Source organism: Cydia fagiglandana, chromosome 6, assembly GCF_963556715.1.
Source record: "Cydia fagiglandana chromosome 6, ilCydFagi1.1, whole genome shotgun sequence".
In the NCBI taxonomy this organism is placed as follows: Eukaryota; Metazoa; Arthropoda; class Insecta; order Lepidoptera; family Tortricidae; genus Cydia; species Cydia fagiglandana.
The window spans coordinates 13,462,293-13,478,380 of record NC_085937.1 but is presented as its reverse complement, the minus strand read 5'-3'; the positions used below and the strand labels follow the sequence as shown (position 1 = coordinate 13,478,380).

General features: G+C 37.9%; 1 protein-coding gene and 1 long non-coding RNA gene across 4 annotated transcripts in view; one reads left to right on the top strand and one right to left on the bottom strand.

Annotated features, from left to right (window-relative positions):
- Nucleotides 1-16,088, top strand: part of LOC134665325 (plasma membrane ascorbate-dependent reductase CYBRD1-like) — a 128,868-nt gene that overhangs the window by 36,538 nt on the left and 76,242 nt on the right. For 2 of the 3 annotated variants that reach the window (XM_063522247.1, XM_063522246.1), the window contains exon 2: nucleotides 6,124-6,455. In XM_063522247.1, the coding sequence (XP_063378317.1) occupies nucleotides 6,298-6,455 (158 nt within the window). In that variant the 5' untranslated portion in view covers nucleotides 6,124-6,297. Of the gene's footprint in view, nucleotides 1-6,123; nucleotides 6,456-10,175; nucleotides 10,390-16,088 lie in introns of those variants that run through there. The other variant, XM_063522249.1, reaches the window with a different exon arrangement.
- The window catches only part of LOC134665344 (uncharacterized), a 444,966-nt gene that overhangs the window by 354,245 nt on the left and 74,633 nt on the right, over nucleotides 1-16,088 (bottom strand). The window lies entirely within an intron of this gene.

Here is a 16,088-nt window from a genome sequence, read left to right as displayed (position 1 = left end):
CTTCTCTCCGCTCGCTCTCAGCAGTAACTCCGCTAGGACGAGGGACACTTTACTTAACTTGTCAGCTACTTAATTTTACCAAGGAGCTTAGTTTTTATTTTGCTTTTAATACAAGTAGAATGTGTAAACAAAATACTACTTATTTCTGTCGTTAATATAGTTTACGATAACAAGTTGCAAGTAGTTTAACATCAGAATCAATACGAATTTGATGGAACATGTGTTTGTCATTGGCAATTTTTGATTGAAGATTCGCTGCGACTTTTTTACATTTCGTCGGGTGACAAGCAAAAGTCACTAACTAACACCATTGAAATTATTGAACAATAAACCGTGTTAGAAGTGTAATAAAGTGCATTGTTACTTTAATTTTTTTATAGTACTCGTACTTAGTGACTTTTGCTTGTCACCCGACGATTTTATTACAGGAAGTAATTATATTTACGAATTATAGGTACTTATACCAACAGATGAGCAACTATCATATTTCTCTAGTTATCGAGAGGTCGCGTCGCATTGTTCAGTGGTCTAGATTAAATAAGTGCCTCAATCGACACCGACACGAAGCTATTGACGTTACAGTGTTACTCGTATTAGGTCTTTGACGGCTTTGGACGGTTATTAACGACCGATATCGGGAATATTATAATCCAGTACAGTACCAAAGAATACCATAGGTTTAATTCATATGTGTGTTCTATGTACCTATACATAAAAAGAGTGTTGGTCTGGTAGATTTTTAATAAAAAAATGGGGTGCAGGGGTTGTTGTTTCAAAATTTTTAATAGGAAAATTAAATTACGGAGTTCGTATATAAGGTACATCGAACGTAAAGCGTAGATATTCAAAATATTACTTAACGGTATTTTTTTTCTAATTCCTAAGGATGGCGATAACAAACAGTATATTATGTTATTTGGGTTTTTGTGTAATTCATATCTGATGCTACGAAATAACTATGATTAAATGCTGCAGGCTACTCTGGTTTACCACATCAGATAAAATTAAAACTTGATTTTGCTTCAGCCGCTCTAAGCTCAGTAATCCTAACAAGCTTCCTTCTACTTTAAAGTCTTAAATCTTTCGAGCTCTACCGGACTAAAAACCAAAAAGGGTACGGTTTTTTCTCACGCGTAACGTAAATCTGAAAGACGGGAAGCTCAATGTTATCTTTATTGGCACAAAAACGGTGACAAGTAACGCAGATTTGTTTTGGACACGGTTAGCTTCAGAATTTCCTGCTACTTATTTATGTTATGAAGCTTCCGTTATTCTTAGGGCTATAATCTTTATTTTACGAGGCAAAGCCATACTGACAAAGTGACACTCGCCGTGACAATTGAGAATTTTTTTTATTTGGTTGTGACACATTTAATAGGCACAATAAAATTTTATAGTTTTAATTTAATATAGTTTTCTATGTGCAAAGCCTAATCCGACTAACTATATTAAATATATGTAGATTAGGCTACCAGATGGCACAATGCGGAATTTGTAAAATATGTTTTAATTCTATGTACTTATTGATTTATCTCTATTTCTGGGCATTATGTCGTCCACAAATTCCGCATTATTATTTAGGTAACTACGACTTAACTAGACAAAAGAAAGAATTTGCTGTGGTAACTGGTAAAAATCGTAAAACCTGATTGAATTCTAATTTACCGATATTAGTTTCACAACCCTAGTCCTTGCTGGCAGAGGGAATATTCAAAATCTATGGTCCGTTATTTTCCTTTAGGAGTTTGCTTATCTACTCCCGACACTCGTGTTTACTTTGGGACAACCTCACTAACTTTCGTATAGAAATAAATTGCTGCATTGACAATCTATCAAGCTTTCTTTCTAAATATTTATTAGGTCAGTAATTTAAAAATGTGCTATTATAGGTATATATGTAACAATTATCTATTACCCACATGAAATAATACGTACAACTATTTTTACGCGGAGGAATTTTAAAATATAAACCTATCACGTTTTTCATTTTGAAATATACTTTTTAACAAGTACCTACGCGGCACGGCCTGCCGTACCTGCATAATTATGTAGGTGAGGTTTTCCCGATAGACCAGGGTTAAGGCGTATGCAGACTAGTCAATTTTTCGCCAGTCTGATTAAATTGCCCGATCGAATCAGGACGTGCGGACGCAAACGCCAATTTGGCTCGCCGAATTCAACCGCCGGTAATGACTGATATTACCGATAAAGTCTAGTAGAGATCTAATACATTTTCAGAATCGAGCCGCTAGTCGTCTCGGGGGCAATGGAAGCAGCAATTCGTTTTACCGAAAACCGCGCCGCCGCCATGGTCCCGCGGGGAAGTGAACTAATGGCTCCTTTACACGATGGGCCAACGCCGGCCACTCCAAGGGACGCAGCCATGCGGTAGACTGAGATAGCAATATCATTTGCTCCCCCTAACGCATAAATGCGTCCCTTGGAGTGGCCGGCGTTGGCCCATCGTGTAGAGGAGCCATAATGTTGACTGGACGCTCGTGAATCCACGTACATATATATTTGTATTTCTATTTTGTTATGTTTGACCATACTTTGAGACCTAAATTATGTATGTCAAACTGGACAATTTATATGGCCTATATTTATATGGTGGTACCAATGGTATACCTATACTATAGGACCATCCTAGAGGATGCGAAAAAAACTGTTTCAGACATTTCGCCGAATGTTATGTCGTTGTTTTCTATGGAACAACCATTCAGACATTTGTTAGATATAACAAAATACCCTATATTGGCTTGGCGTAGTTGGCTTAGTATGTTTAGCGATTCTATATATACCTACACCGTGGGCACGAGTAGTTATGACATTATTTTCTAAACTTAAAATTTGTCAGAGTACATATTCGAGAGATAGAATAGCTAAATATATAAAATTGAAAGATTGAATTTAATTAAATACTCACCAATTTAGCACTTCAGCAAGCCTTAAAGCTAAATAAAGTAATTAAATACACGCATGACGTGTTATGATAGTAAAAAGCGCAATAAGCAACGGACGACTGGTTTCATAGATCGATGATAAAAAGCTTTCGTTTTCGCGTTCGCCCATCGGTTAATTATAATGGAACTTTTACTCCCACGTGCAGAAAGTAAGCTAATTTTAGCAAATTAAAAACGTAATTACTCATAGGTCAATTCTAAGAAAACACTTGTGAAAGGACTAGTTTTAATAGTTGATAAATATTGGTGTGAGTGAACTCGAAAACAATTAGCATCTGTACGAGTATATGCCATTTTTCAAAAATTTGATTTATTGATACGTCTAACTAAAAGGCTAACCATCCAACCTGTAGTTAGAATTTATGATAGCCAAGATACAGTTTCGTCTGATACCTAAAAATTAAAATCTACATAAGGTACGAATTCTTTAAAAATATCCATTTAAAGTTCTTCCTCAAATAGAGTCATAACATAATAATCTACCTACATAACCTACCACAAGAGTCAATAAAGTACTTTCACTAAAGGAGTAAAAGTGGTAAAATGTCACAAATTGACTTTTACAGCGGTAATTCCTGCGGGTTTATAGCAAGGGGTGTCCTTTCTCCAACGGTGGCTTAAAATAAAGGTATAAAGCGAACGGTGTAGCTCGGCAAAAATATCTAAATAAAAGGTTCTGTTCTATTTGTAACCTAACAGTACCTACCTAAGTGCTACGAATGTAGTACATTTTTTATTAATTTTATTACGTTGGCACAGGTATAAGGTACTATAATTATAAATGCTAAATCTCATAAATCGCATGCAATTAAATGAAAACCCATGCGCTCCACTACAGCAAAAGTGAAAATATACCTAGATATTATTTTTTGATCGACAAATAAGTACATCATAGTAGCGCTTATAATAGCTATTAACAGAAACGAAACATATTTGCTGTTTGTATAAATCATGACCTAGACCAAGTATACTGTAAACTCTACCTACCTCGGGGCCTAGCCAAGATGCCAATCGTTTGCGCCGTAGCGAACAAAACTCTAATGTCTCTCTTATATGGAGGAGTGATAGAGACATTACCGTTTCGTTCGCTACGGCGCAAACCATTGGCATCTTGGCTAGGCGCTCTGGTCTAGACAGCGACTAACAATGCAGATTTGCCGGCAGATGGACGCAAAAGAGAACCCTGTAATTGGGTGTCGCTTGCACGCCACGCGCATGCAAAATTTGAATAAACCTGACGTCTACCTTCCTATTTGAAAGGATACAACTATCATTCCATGTCAGTAACATATGCTTCCTTATTAACCTCGTGTACAAGGACGATTGCCGCTTGGAATACATATGAGCCAAAGCAAGGGAGCTGTTCAGTTTACCCTAATTAATGCTGTTAGTTTGAATCGTCTCTCCTGATGTTTTCCATTCATGTGATTTACATTTGAAACCGCGTACTTGCTACACTTAATTGGAACATTTTCAGCCAAATCAGAATGAAGTATTCAGATTTTTAAACATTTATTTCAGAACTAAGTAACAGCTTTTTTGCCACCGACGTATTATAAAAAAGTATGGCTTTTTACTACAAGTACATTTCCAAAATCCATTTGCTGAAAAAACATGCTAGGTTAGAGTTTGATGCTGTAAACGTTGTAAATGTTTCTGTAGAATAGATATGGATAATGATTTTGAATCTAAAAGGGGCCTAAAAATTACCAGTTCGCCGGACGATATCAGCCTGTCAGTTAAACGCAAAATTTGATAGCCCCAAACAACTGACAGGCTGATATCGTCCGACGAACTGATAATCTGTGGGCCCCTTAATCCAAACATAATTGACAAATAACTTCGGTATTTTGTAATCGCAAATCGAAAGCATTTTTTAATTGAGTACAATGATGTATCATTCACACTTGTCAAGACCCTAATAAATTACAGTGATCGCCTCAACGCCTACGCTTCTTCATTGAGTGATCAATTTAATCAAAGATAAGCCCATATTGTTACCTATATTGTTCCATTCACCGCAATCGATCGACTCTTATCAAATTGTTTCCGAAGTCGTTAAGTCTAATTTAAATCAACTGTTATTACGTTCTTCGCGCAACCAAATTGAATAAGTAAGTAAGTGACAATTTTCACTTCAATAATAAGAGACGACGAGTCAAATTAATACTCATAAAAATGTGATGAAGATTAGGTATCTTTAATAAAACGTTTGGAAGTTAAAATATAGGTAACTAAAAGTAATGACGATTTAAAAAAAAATCTGGCCTAAGGAAACTTTTTGATGCAATCGACCCTAGATTTAACATTTATTTGATATCTTATAAGTAGTTAGTCAGTTATTAACTATTTGGTTAAGGAATTAAAGTCTTTTTATACCGGGTGTGGCCTGTAATATGAGCAAAAAATTAAACCGTAGGCTGTACTCCTGATATTGACCAACATTTGTTCAGCGACTTTTAAAAATTACTTGTGGTTTGATTTTTAATACACTTTAAAGTTTATTCTAAGACGCAATGTATTGCGAATTTTGTTATGTTTAAGGCGTGACAAGCAACGTCAATCACAATGATAATGGCGTGGCGATGGCATCCAATGAAGATAATATTTATTTTGTATGAAAAATAGGGAGTCTAAATACTTCATAATTTTTAAAAGTTGTTGAATAAGAGTGTCACCGTTTGAGGAGTACAATCTATGTTTTAATTATTTGCTTATGTTACAGGCCACACCCGGTATAGTATCCAATTATTCATTAACAGTGATATGACAAAGTAAATAATACTCAGTAAAAACACGGTGTATATAATGGGTTATTTTGATTTCACGCCGCGTGACCGACGGTGGTGATTCGTGTATAGTTATTTGGGTCCGTCGGACCCTTCCGTGTGTCATGTCAAGCGGATAGGAAGCGTAATGGTAGGGTGCAGGACATTGGCCTGCCGCGCTTCCGACCAGACAAACATTCGCTACACAAACAACGTTATTTTAAGTGATCACTTAGCCCCATTTAATAATAAATGGAGAAAGAAAACAAGTTTAAATGACCAATAGTTATTGTCGTAAAATCTGAAAACAGCAATAAATACAACTCAAATTCACTCAGAGCTCGGAACAAACTGTTATAAGAAGTAATAAACAACAGTTTAATCGCTTGCAGGTCCCGAGTTACGTCCGGAGCTAATCCAGAAAGTTGTCGGCTTATTGGAAAACTTGGATCCGAAAATTGTGTTCCGTGTTGTGACTCTCGCGATCTCGTGTCTTCCTCCGGTGTTCCGGGGGCTGTAAAGAGTTTTAAAAAATTGCCAAAGTGTCTCCTATAAAGTTGTCGGCGATGGACAGCAACTCGGTGTCGCCGATGCCGGAACTAGCGCCGATCGCCGAGTTCGATAAGTCGCCGCCGTCGCCGCCGAACGAAGAGGTGCCGATGGATGATCTGCCGCCGCCCCCTGCTACGATCTCGGGGCAGACGGACGGAAAGAAGGTTAAAATGTGAGTACTTCATAATAATATTCAAATTTACATGCATACATACACTCAGCGTCAAAAAAATCGCACATCTTAACTTTTTTCTTTCAAGCGGTTTTAAACCTTATATTATATAAGGCAAGATAAGACTATGGGGCCTTATTTGAAAGGTTATGAAATCCTCTATTAGAAAATGTCAAAATATGGACGATCTACTCAATACAAAAAGAAAATTTTCAGGAAAAACGAATCGACGTGTATTCAGGTTAAAATTGCAACGAATAAAATCACTACAAAATCAACAGATACAGAAAAAACAATCTCAAAACTAAACTTAAAACCTAGTGCTGCCTCCTCTTGCCCTCCGAGTAGCTTCCATGTGATCAGTCATGACTGTCATGAGTGCCACGATGCGTTTTTGAGGAAAGTTGTTCCACTCCTCAATAATGGCATTTTGAAGCCTGTCGAGAGTGGCAGGAGCAGTATCAGGCGACCGAACCCGCCGGTTTAGCTGATCCTAGTGATGTTCGATTGGGTTCAGGTCAGGGCTCCTTGCTGGTCACTCCATTACGGTGATCCCAACCTTCCACAGTTAGTCTCACACAAACAACGCAGTGTGACAGCGGGCGTTGTCATGCATAAACTGGAAGTTGGATCCAACAAAACCATCATATGGGATCACATGCTCCTCCAAGAACACCGTTATGTAACGCCGAGCAGTCAAGGACCCCTTGCTGTGACCACCTTCAGTGCGGGAAATGCACAGAGATCAGTTTACTCGTCGATCGAAATGCCGCCCCAGAACATGCGAGATCCGTCCCCTTAGCAGACGGTTTCTTCAGTGCAGGCTTGTGTAAATTGCTCTCCCTGCCTCCTATACACCCCCTGCACCTGTCGTTGGTGTACCCTCGTCTCGTCGGAAAAGAGGACATTCCTCTATTGTTCAAACGTCCAATCTTCGTGCACTCGGCAAAATTGCCACCTGGCTAGTCGATGCTATTGCTTTAATTGGAGGCCTGTAGCAGCTCTACGAGGCAACATCCTCTTCTCTTTCGGCTTTCTTCCGATCGTAGAGATGCTTACTGCTGGTTTTTGAGCTGCTTATTGGTTATTCAATCTTTATTCATCTTGTTGCTAAAAATTGCCGGAATATAAAATATATTGCTTCAACAGCAGTCAATTCCAACTTCCAACATCGCGTTAATTGAAATTTTACCTACGAATGTGTAGGTAGTTAACATCTACGAAAAATGTAATGAACTATGGGTACGGCGACCGTTAAACTACGTTAAAGCACCTAGTTAACGCGGCAAGGTACCGACTTTACGTGCCCATAACATCAATGCTAACTAAAGGTTTTCAACATTAACAACAACATATACTCTACAACATTAAGTAGTTCAAGCATTAATTGTCTTAAATTAGAAATATTTAGAAATTATTTACATAGCTTATGCTATACTAGAAATATCTGTGCAAAATTAACAAACACAGCAAATAAGATAGTGATCAATATTATTATATTAGCTACGCAGAAAGTTCTACAAAACTTATTGCCATATGATTTGGTGATTGATTATTATTCCGTAGATAGTGTTTTATTAATTAGTCTTCCCCAAATATTCAGAGTAGAACAAAGATAGATATATAATAAAACTTTTACTATGGTCATATTTTATATATGTACAATATCTACGCATATATTTACGTTTGTATACAAAGTTCGTGAACTCTCTGTGAACGAACTCTTGCATATTTGATGAGGTTTTCATCGCGCTTTGTAGAACTTGTAGAGTTCCCTATTCTGGGAATCGTATAATTACTAGTGATTTTGATTTAGACACAGTTTTAAAGAATTAAAATATTTACCATAAACTAATATTGTCTTCGGATACCGTGATAGTTACGCATGATATTAAACTACATATTTAAACGGATTAAATATATACGCGTACAATGAATTTACTCGTGAAATACATCTGACGTGGTTATACTTATAAACAATTACTTACCTAATAAAACTTTGTTGAACGTTTCACTTTATAGTATTGCCACTGAGGATATAGATCCAACACGTAGAGGTCGTTTGAAGAGATTATTTATTATTCTCTTTATTCATCATTCTTCTTAGGCTAGGGTTTTTATAATAGATTATTTATTATTATTAGATTATACCGGGAAAGTGTTTTAATTATCGGCTTTATTTTGTTTGTGTTCAGGTGGAAAACTATAAATACCGTCTGACAATCACAAATCACAAATAAGAAATAATCTACCTGTATCTACGCAGGAATATCGCAGCCATATCAATTTGTGCATAGGTACCTTTTTGATCCACCTGACAGATTTTTCTCAGATTCGTCCAGTTTCGTTCAATACCCAATACACACGTGACAGTGACGAGGGTCTGAGACATCTAATTCATAATGTACGTTCCACAGTAAATATGTACAACATTTAATGGTAACATTTCATTTCTAACCGCAGTTGCACTACCGTAACGGTACTGAACGCGTCGCTGTCATTGTCAATTTCCATAGTAAAATGAACAGTAGTGCAGCTGTCGTTGGAAATGGACTGTCACCTTAATACTTACATTCAGTAGAAACCCGTCAAATAGGTACATAGAGAGTTTATGACTTAGGTACTAAAGCGGTTGCCTTGATTTGACAATAAAGTCCGGATAGTCCGAGCAAACAAACAATTTCCCGAAGCGGGACAGCGAAATTGAAATTTGGGTAATTATAAAGTTTAAATTCCAACAAAAGGTAACTGTTATTTTCATACGATTAAATGCAAATTGATAATTTCGGCATTATTTTTTGTGCTTTATGTACTTTTTATTTTCATAAGTGAATGAGCTAACCAACATTCCTAGTTGACTACGGAAGACTAAAAAGCTTATATAGGTACATAATCTTTCACGTTTATAGGTGCGAAATTCAAATTTTCTATGGGACGATAACCCTTCGCGCCTACAATTTTTAAATTTGCCGCCTTTTTCTACTGACAAAAGTTGCTTGACCAACTATATATGGACAAATATTTGGACATTCATACACTGTAAGTACCTACCTAGTTATATGTAGTCCATCGCCGTTTGTGATTACCGAAACAGAGAAGTCTGCTAAATTAGTTAAGTAGGTACTTACTTAACACATTTTTTTACAGTTGTGTTAACTGTTAACTTAGTAAATACCTACAAGAAAAAAAATACTACTAATTCATAAGAGGTACCTACGTAACGTATTATATTATCACGATAGTTTGTATCAGTGTTAACAAATTTACTAACAAGTTTAATAAATTACTTTTTAGTGTTCCGTACAAAACTTTGTTCACGGAACACTTATTTTGTTTAAATAACGACTTTCAAACATTGTGGTAGTGTTACAGCTACAGTGCATCCATCTATACTTTTCATTGTAAACTAACGAATGGTCATTACAGGTTACGCAAAGCACTATTCATAGCGAGGCAGCGAGTGAAATATTGCAGTTAAAGGGCGCTAGGTGGCGTAACATGTACTATACTGAGCAAGCCTGCGCTGACTCACAAAATACGTTTAAATCAAACAAATACCAACGTTATCAAAAGAATGACGAATTAACAATACTAGCGTAAAGAAATTTGCCATTCAATACTATTGAAAACAAGTTATTTGTACAATGCATGTTATCCCTTTCTATCAATTGAAGACGATAACGTGTGGTCTCAGTCTCACATAAACGACTGGTTATGGTATCGAAGTAGGGCGCCTGCGTCGTTCGGATCGAGTCGAGATCTCGGAGAGAGGCGACACGGACCCCGCGAACATGCTCATGTGACAGCTTGCCGCCGAAACTTTTTAAATTCGAATTTAAAAATCGAACGACGGTGAATTGGTGATCAGTGATTTTTCGGCCAGTGTTAATTTTTGTGAGTGCTTCGGAAAAATGGCGAGAGGAAAGAGCCAACCGTATGTTATATTTTTTTTTTATTTTTTTTTTAATATTTATATATTTTTCTTTTGCTAATAGGTTCCGGTTTGCATGTAGACTCTTCGGGGAGTTAAGTAGTAAATCAAGTAAAGTTGCTTGTATATTTGTAGGACTTGAATGTTATACATTCTTAATTAAGATAAGTGCGTCCGTAGAGAAATGTAACTACCCTTCTGTCCCTTTAATTAACCATGTCGTGTTGTTTAGTTAGCTTAATTGCTCTGAATAGGATGCTATAAGCAAGTAAATATTTAAAGATTATATCTAATATCTTTCTAATCTAATACCTTTAAACGAGCATTTTTTGTATATTCTAATACCTACTTAATCAAGCAATTCTTGTTTATTTATTTATATACTTCGGGGATCTCGGAAGCGGCTCTAACGATTTCGATGAAATTTGCTATATTTGCTATAATTTTCGGGGGCGATAAATCGATCTAGCTGGGTGTAATCTATGGGAAAACGCGTATTTTCGAGTTTTTATTTTTTCCGAAAAAAGCTCGGTCTCTCAGATATTTTAATTTTAACGATGAAATTGTATGCTAACATTATTGAAATGGTAAATTAAACGTACTACTACCATGTTAAAAAAAAGTCTTTATTAAGTAACAAAATGCAAATAATTTAAAATTTGCCACCCTTTTAAAATATAAATAAATAACTTCTGCCAAATTTTACAATAATTAATTGCGTCGCCATTTGGGTGCATACACACTACACATCAGTACCTAAGTACAATGTAATTTATTTAGTCGTATGGCAAAAGTACATAAAATATACTTAGGCAATAAATTAACGATTAAAATTACAACAAAACAATTATAAAATAAGATGTCAATGTAATCGAGTCCATGGTAATTGGGGTACGTGTCCATAAAACACATAAAATTATGGACAGACGGTCCATAAAACGGAAAGTACACGATTCCGCACCTTACTTTATGTAAACGAGTCGGCGGTAAACGTTAAGCGGTAAGCGCGTTATTATCTGCTATAATTACATGTTTTACAAACATGCATGTGGTGTGGACAGGTACAAGCCGTGACATTGTATAAAAACCGGGCAAGTGCGAGTCGGACTCGCGCACGAAGGGTTCCGTACCATAATGCAAAAAAAGCAAAAAAAAACGGTCACCCATCCAAGTACTGACCACTCCCGACAGTCCCGACGTTGCTTAACTTTGGTCAAAAATCACGTTTGTTGTATGGGAGCCCCATTTAAATCTTTATTTTATTCTGTTTTTAGTATTTGTTGTTATAGCGGCAACAGAAATACATCATCTGTGAAAATTTCAACTGTCTAGCTATCACGGTTCGTGAGATACAGCCTGGTGACAGACGGACGGACGGACAGCGAAATCTTAGTAATAGGGTCCCGTTTTACCCTTTGGGTACGGAACCCTAAAAATGACGTATGGTCGATAATGGATGGGACAGGATGGCGTTATTAGGTACCTTTCCGAGGTATATAGTTAATGAAAATAAAAAATATATTTTCCTCTATCAAATTCAAAGTTTTTTTTTCATTTCATAGACGACATAGACGTTTTATGATTACTAGATGCTACTTAGTCTAGTATGCAAGGTATAGCATAAAAATATAATTAGGTAACTACCCAAAGAGTAATATCTTGAGTCAAGTTTCGTTAGTTATTATAAGAAAATATGTACAATACATATATGTAAGTGCGCGCCTAGTACGTAGGTGCGTATTAATGTATTGCTCTCAATGCTCTATAGGTATATAAGTAGTTATGTTTATGTAGGTACTTTAAAAAATTAGATGCAACCCATTTAAATGTAACTACCGCACTTATTAATCTTACGCAAGTTCCTAAACCGCCCACTTACTCCCACAACTGTTGTCTTAGTTGCTCATGTACCCATCGGCCTCAACATTACACAGTGTTGCCAACTCGGATTTTGAAAAAATGCTATACTAATGTCTAGATAGCCTCTAACCCCTCCGAATTAAAGGACCTTAGGCCTATCAGCATTCTACCATGTATGTCTAAGATACTGGAAAAGATTGTGTGTGAACAACTAAATAACTACATTGAGAGTAACGGTATCTTACCAGATGTACAGTCGGGTTTCAGGAAGGGGCGCAGCACTGTGACGGCCTTGCTAGATGTCACAGACAACATACTTTGGTCACAAGATAAGGGCATGTGCACACTACTTGTACTGCTTGATTTTTCTAGGGCATTTGATTGCATTCATACAGACCTGCTGCTGTCTAAGCTAAGTTATTATGGCTTTGATAACAGTGCACTGCGTTGGTTTCATAGTTATCTCAGTGAGCGGCAGCAGTATGTTAAACTGAGCTTAAGTGATGGATCAGCTAAAGTCTCAGGTAAAATGGCCCTTTCCAGAGGTGTACCACAGGGATCGATACTCGGCCCAATCCTGTTCATTTTATATACAGCAGACATCGGGACTCATATTACACACTGCAAATATCATATTTATGCAGATGACATATAGATATACATTTCCTGTAAACCATCTGAAATTGACAGTGCTATACAAAAACTTAATATAGATCTTGCAAACATAGCATCTTGGGCACTAGACAATAGTCTTATGCTCAACCCATCTAAGACAAAATAATAATAATAATAAGCCCGCAGGGCAGCTTGTGGCGAGCTGTTGGGGAGTAACGACCCCACGGACCCGAGTACTCCCGAGAGTCGGTCAGGGTCTCCGTCTCCGGCGTGTCTTCGTCGGTCGGAGTGGACCCCAAGGAGACCCGCAGGACTCTCAGCTCTGGCTTGCCTTAATTGGCCGTCCAGAGAGGAGTCGTTAGAGCTATATGCTCCAGGGGTGGAAGTGAAAGATGCATAAGACGCGAGTTGGCACAGTGGCTGTTAACAGCCACTGGGTAGAAAGCGGCGCACACCTCTCGACACCCCTGAGCCGCTCACACCGATGTTGCTCCTGGTCGTCTTTACGACGGCAGTTTCAGGGGCCCATCTAGTAAGCGGCGAGTCATCGCCTGTCTCGATGACGGTGTTTACATTGTTATGGCAGGTGTCCGGACCTCTTTTACAATAGCCCAGTCTCATTGTCCACCCAAACATCAATCCATAAACCGGTATACTGTTCACTTCTTCTACAATAGTCCCAATGCCTGCTGCGACCGGTTCACGGGTGTCTATTGTTGCGCCTGTGAACGGGTTCCAGCAGGCGTTCTACATGACATTAAAACTCTCCAAAGGGCCTCTACGTGTTGGATCTATATCCCCACGCAAGCCTATCAAAAGACCGGGATTTATAGGCCCGTGAAGTCCAAAAAGGAGAAACAATAATAATAATAATAACCCCGCGGGGGCAGCTTGTGGCGAGCTGACGGTGAGTGGCGACACCGCGGACCCCTATTCCAGAGGGCCCTGTCATCTGGCCCTCACCTCTGTGCTTGCCTTGATTGGCCGGCCAGAGTGGAGTCGCAAGAGCGGGACCTATGCTCCAGGTTGGAAGTGTAAAATGTCATAACGCCGGCGGCCCTTGAACGGATTACCGGGATCTGGCTACCGCAGACTCACCTCTCGACAACCTCACAGCCGCTCCAAAGTGTTGCCCTGTTGTCGCACTGTGCGTGCGGCCATTGCGGGGCCCACTCAATGAGTTGGCGAGTCACCACCTGTCTTATACAATTTTGAGACTGATTGTCACGGCAGGTGTCCGCTAGTCTCTCCCATAGCCCATTATCCAGTCCATCCAACTTTCAAATCTATAGCCCATGACCTTAGTTCCCATCGCAGCACAAAAGTGCTGCACTGCAATAGTCTTTGCACCTGGAGGGGACCATCTCCGGATGTATCACATTGTGCGTTCGGGGATGGTATCCGCCATGTGTATCCCTTGCTTTTAGATTAAAGTGTCTTAAAGGGCCTCTGCGCTGTTGGCTTCGGCCCCACGTACGCCTCCCAAAGGTCCGGGACCCCATGGTCCCGAGATATGGAAAAGACATACAAATAATAATAATAAAATTCTTTATTGTGCACTACTAAAGAAAAGTACATAATAGAAAAAAAAAAACAGGACTTAAATGAGTAGGTAACAACAGGCGGACTTATCGCTATAAAGCGATCTCTTCCAGACAACCTTCAGATAGCGAAACAGTGGCAAGAAGTAAGCTATTGGGCAGTGCAAAACAACAACAGAAAAATAAAATATATGTACCTATATATCCATATGATACGCTTACTTTAAATTATAGACTAAAAACAATGAAACATACACTACTTAAACTACATAAATTATTTAACTGCCAATAATACACTACATAAACTACATAGATAAATGCTAAGCATTCAAGCGAGAGAAGTAACGACCAGGTAGCGAAAATATAAAGGGGAATTAACTTATATGAATTAAATGACCAAGACTAAGAAAGAGATAAATAGTGCTCTTTTAGACGTTTTTTAAAAATGGGTAAGGATATGGGTATGGGTATAAAATATCTGATATTCGGCACCAAAATTCAGTTGAGCAACATAGGACCTGCTAGAGATGTAATGTTATCGGGTGAACCCATTGAAAGAGTGTATGAGGCTAGAAATTTAGGCTTAATTGTAGATAGTGAACTCAGATTTGAAAAGCATGTTGCGGAAACTGTGAGAAACTGTTTCTACAGGCTTAAACTTTTATATAACATACGACCGTTCATTAATGAAACATTGCGCATTCAGTTGATTGAAACACTTGTCCTGTCTAAATTAAACTATATGGATTTGGTTTATGGTCCACGTCTTCTGGCAAAAACAAAGCGACTTATTCAGCGGGTACAAAATGCTTGTGCTCGTTTCTGCTTCAACATTCCACCAAGAGCCCACGTGACTCCTTTTCTAAATAAGCACAGTATTCTCAAAATGCTACACCGTCGCAAGCTTCATCTGGCTTATCTTTTATTTGGCGTAGTAAAACACAAGTCCCCATCGTATCTCTTCGAGAAGTTATCATGGATGTCCACCCGTAGGTCACTTGGGGCGCGTAATTGCAGTGTGCAGTTGGTGACACCTCAACATGCTTCGGCAGCTTTTCGTGGGAGCTTTAGGTACACGGCAAGCCGCTGCTGGAACAACATTCCTCCACCCCTCAGGAACCTACAAAGCATAATAAGTTTTAAAGCCAAGCTTAAACTATGTACACTACAACACCAGCGGCAACAGGAGACTTTAAGACATGATACTAGCTTCTTTTAGTGTAATTTCTTATTCCTATAATTATGTGGTTGTTAATTGTTTTACTTTTACTTTTTTTTTTATATACTTGTGGGCAAATCAATAATATTGTAATATAGGTTACCTGTCTTTTCTGTCCTATCCTCACTTTCACTCAATGCGTCTGAAAACTGTTGTTCTTTGTCATTTCTTCTTGCATCACTATTGTGCGTTATATTTATATTTAAGTAATAATTCATCTTCTTCATGTAAAAAACTCGTAAAAACGAAAAGTCAAGCTTTATTTTATTCCATTGTCAGTCGTTTTTTTTAGTATTTGTACACCTTAATCACCTATAGGTAGTATTCTTTGTTTTTTGTTGTAAGATTGTACTTTTCTTTTAATTCATCATGTAATCACGATTATTTTCTTTAGTGTTATGCACTGATACTAGTGTTTTAGTCGTTTTAGAAGATAATAATAAAATGAATGGACTTGTTATTGAACA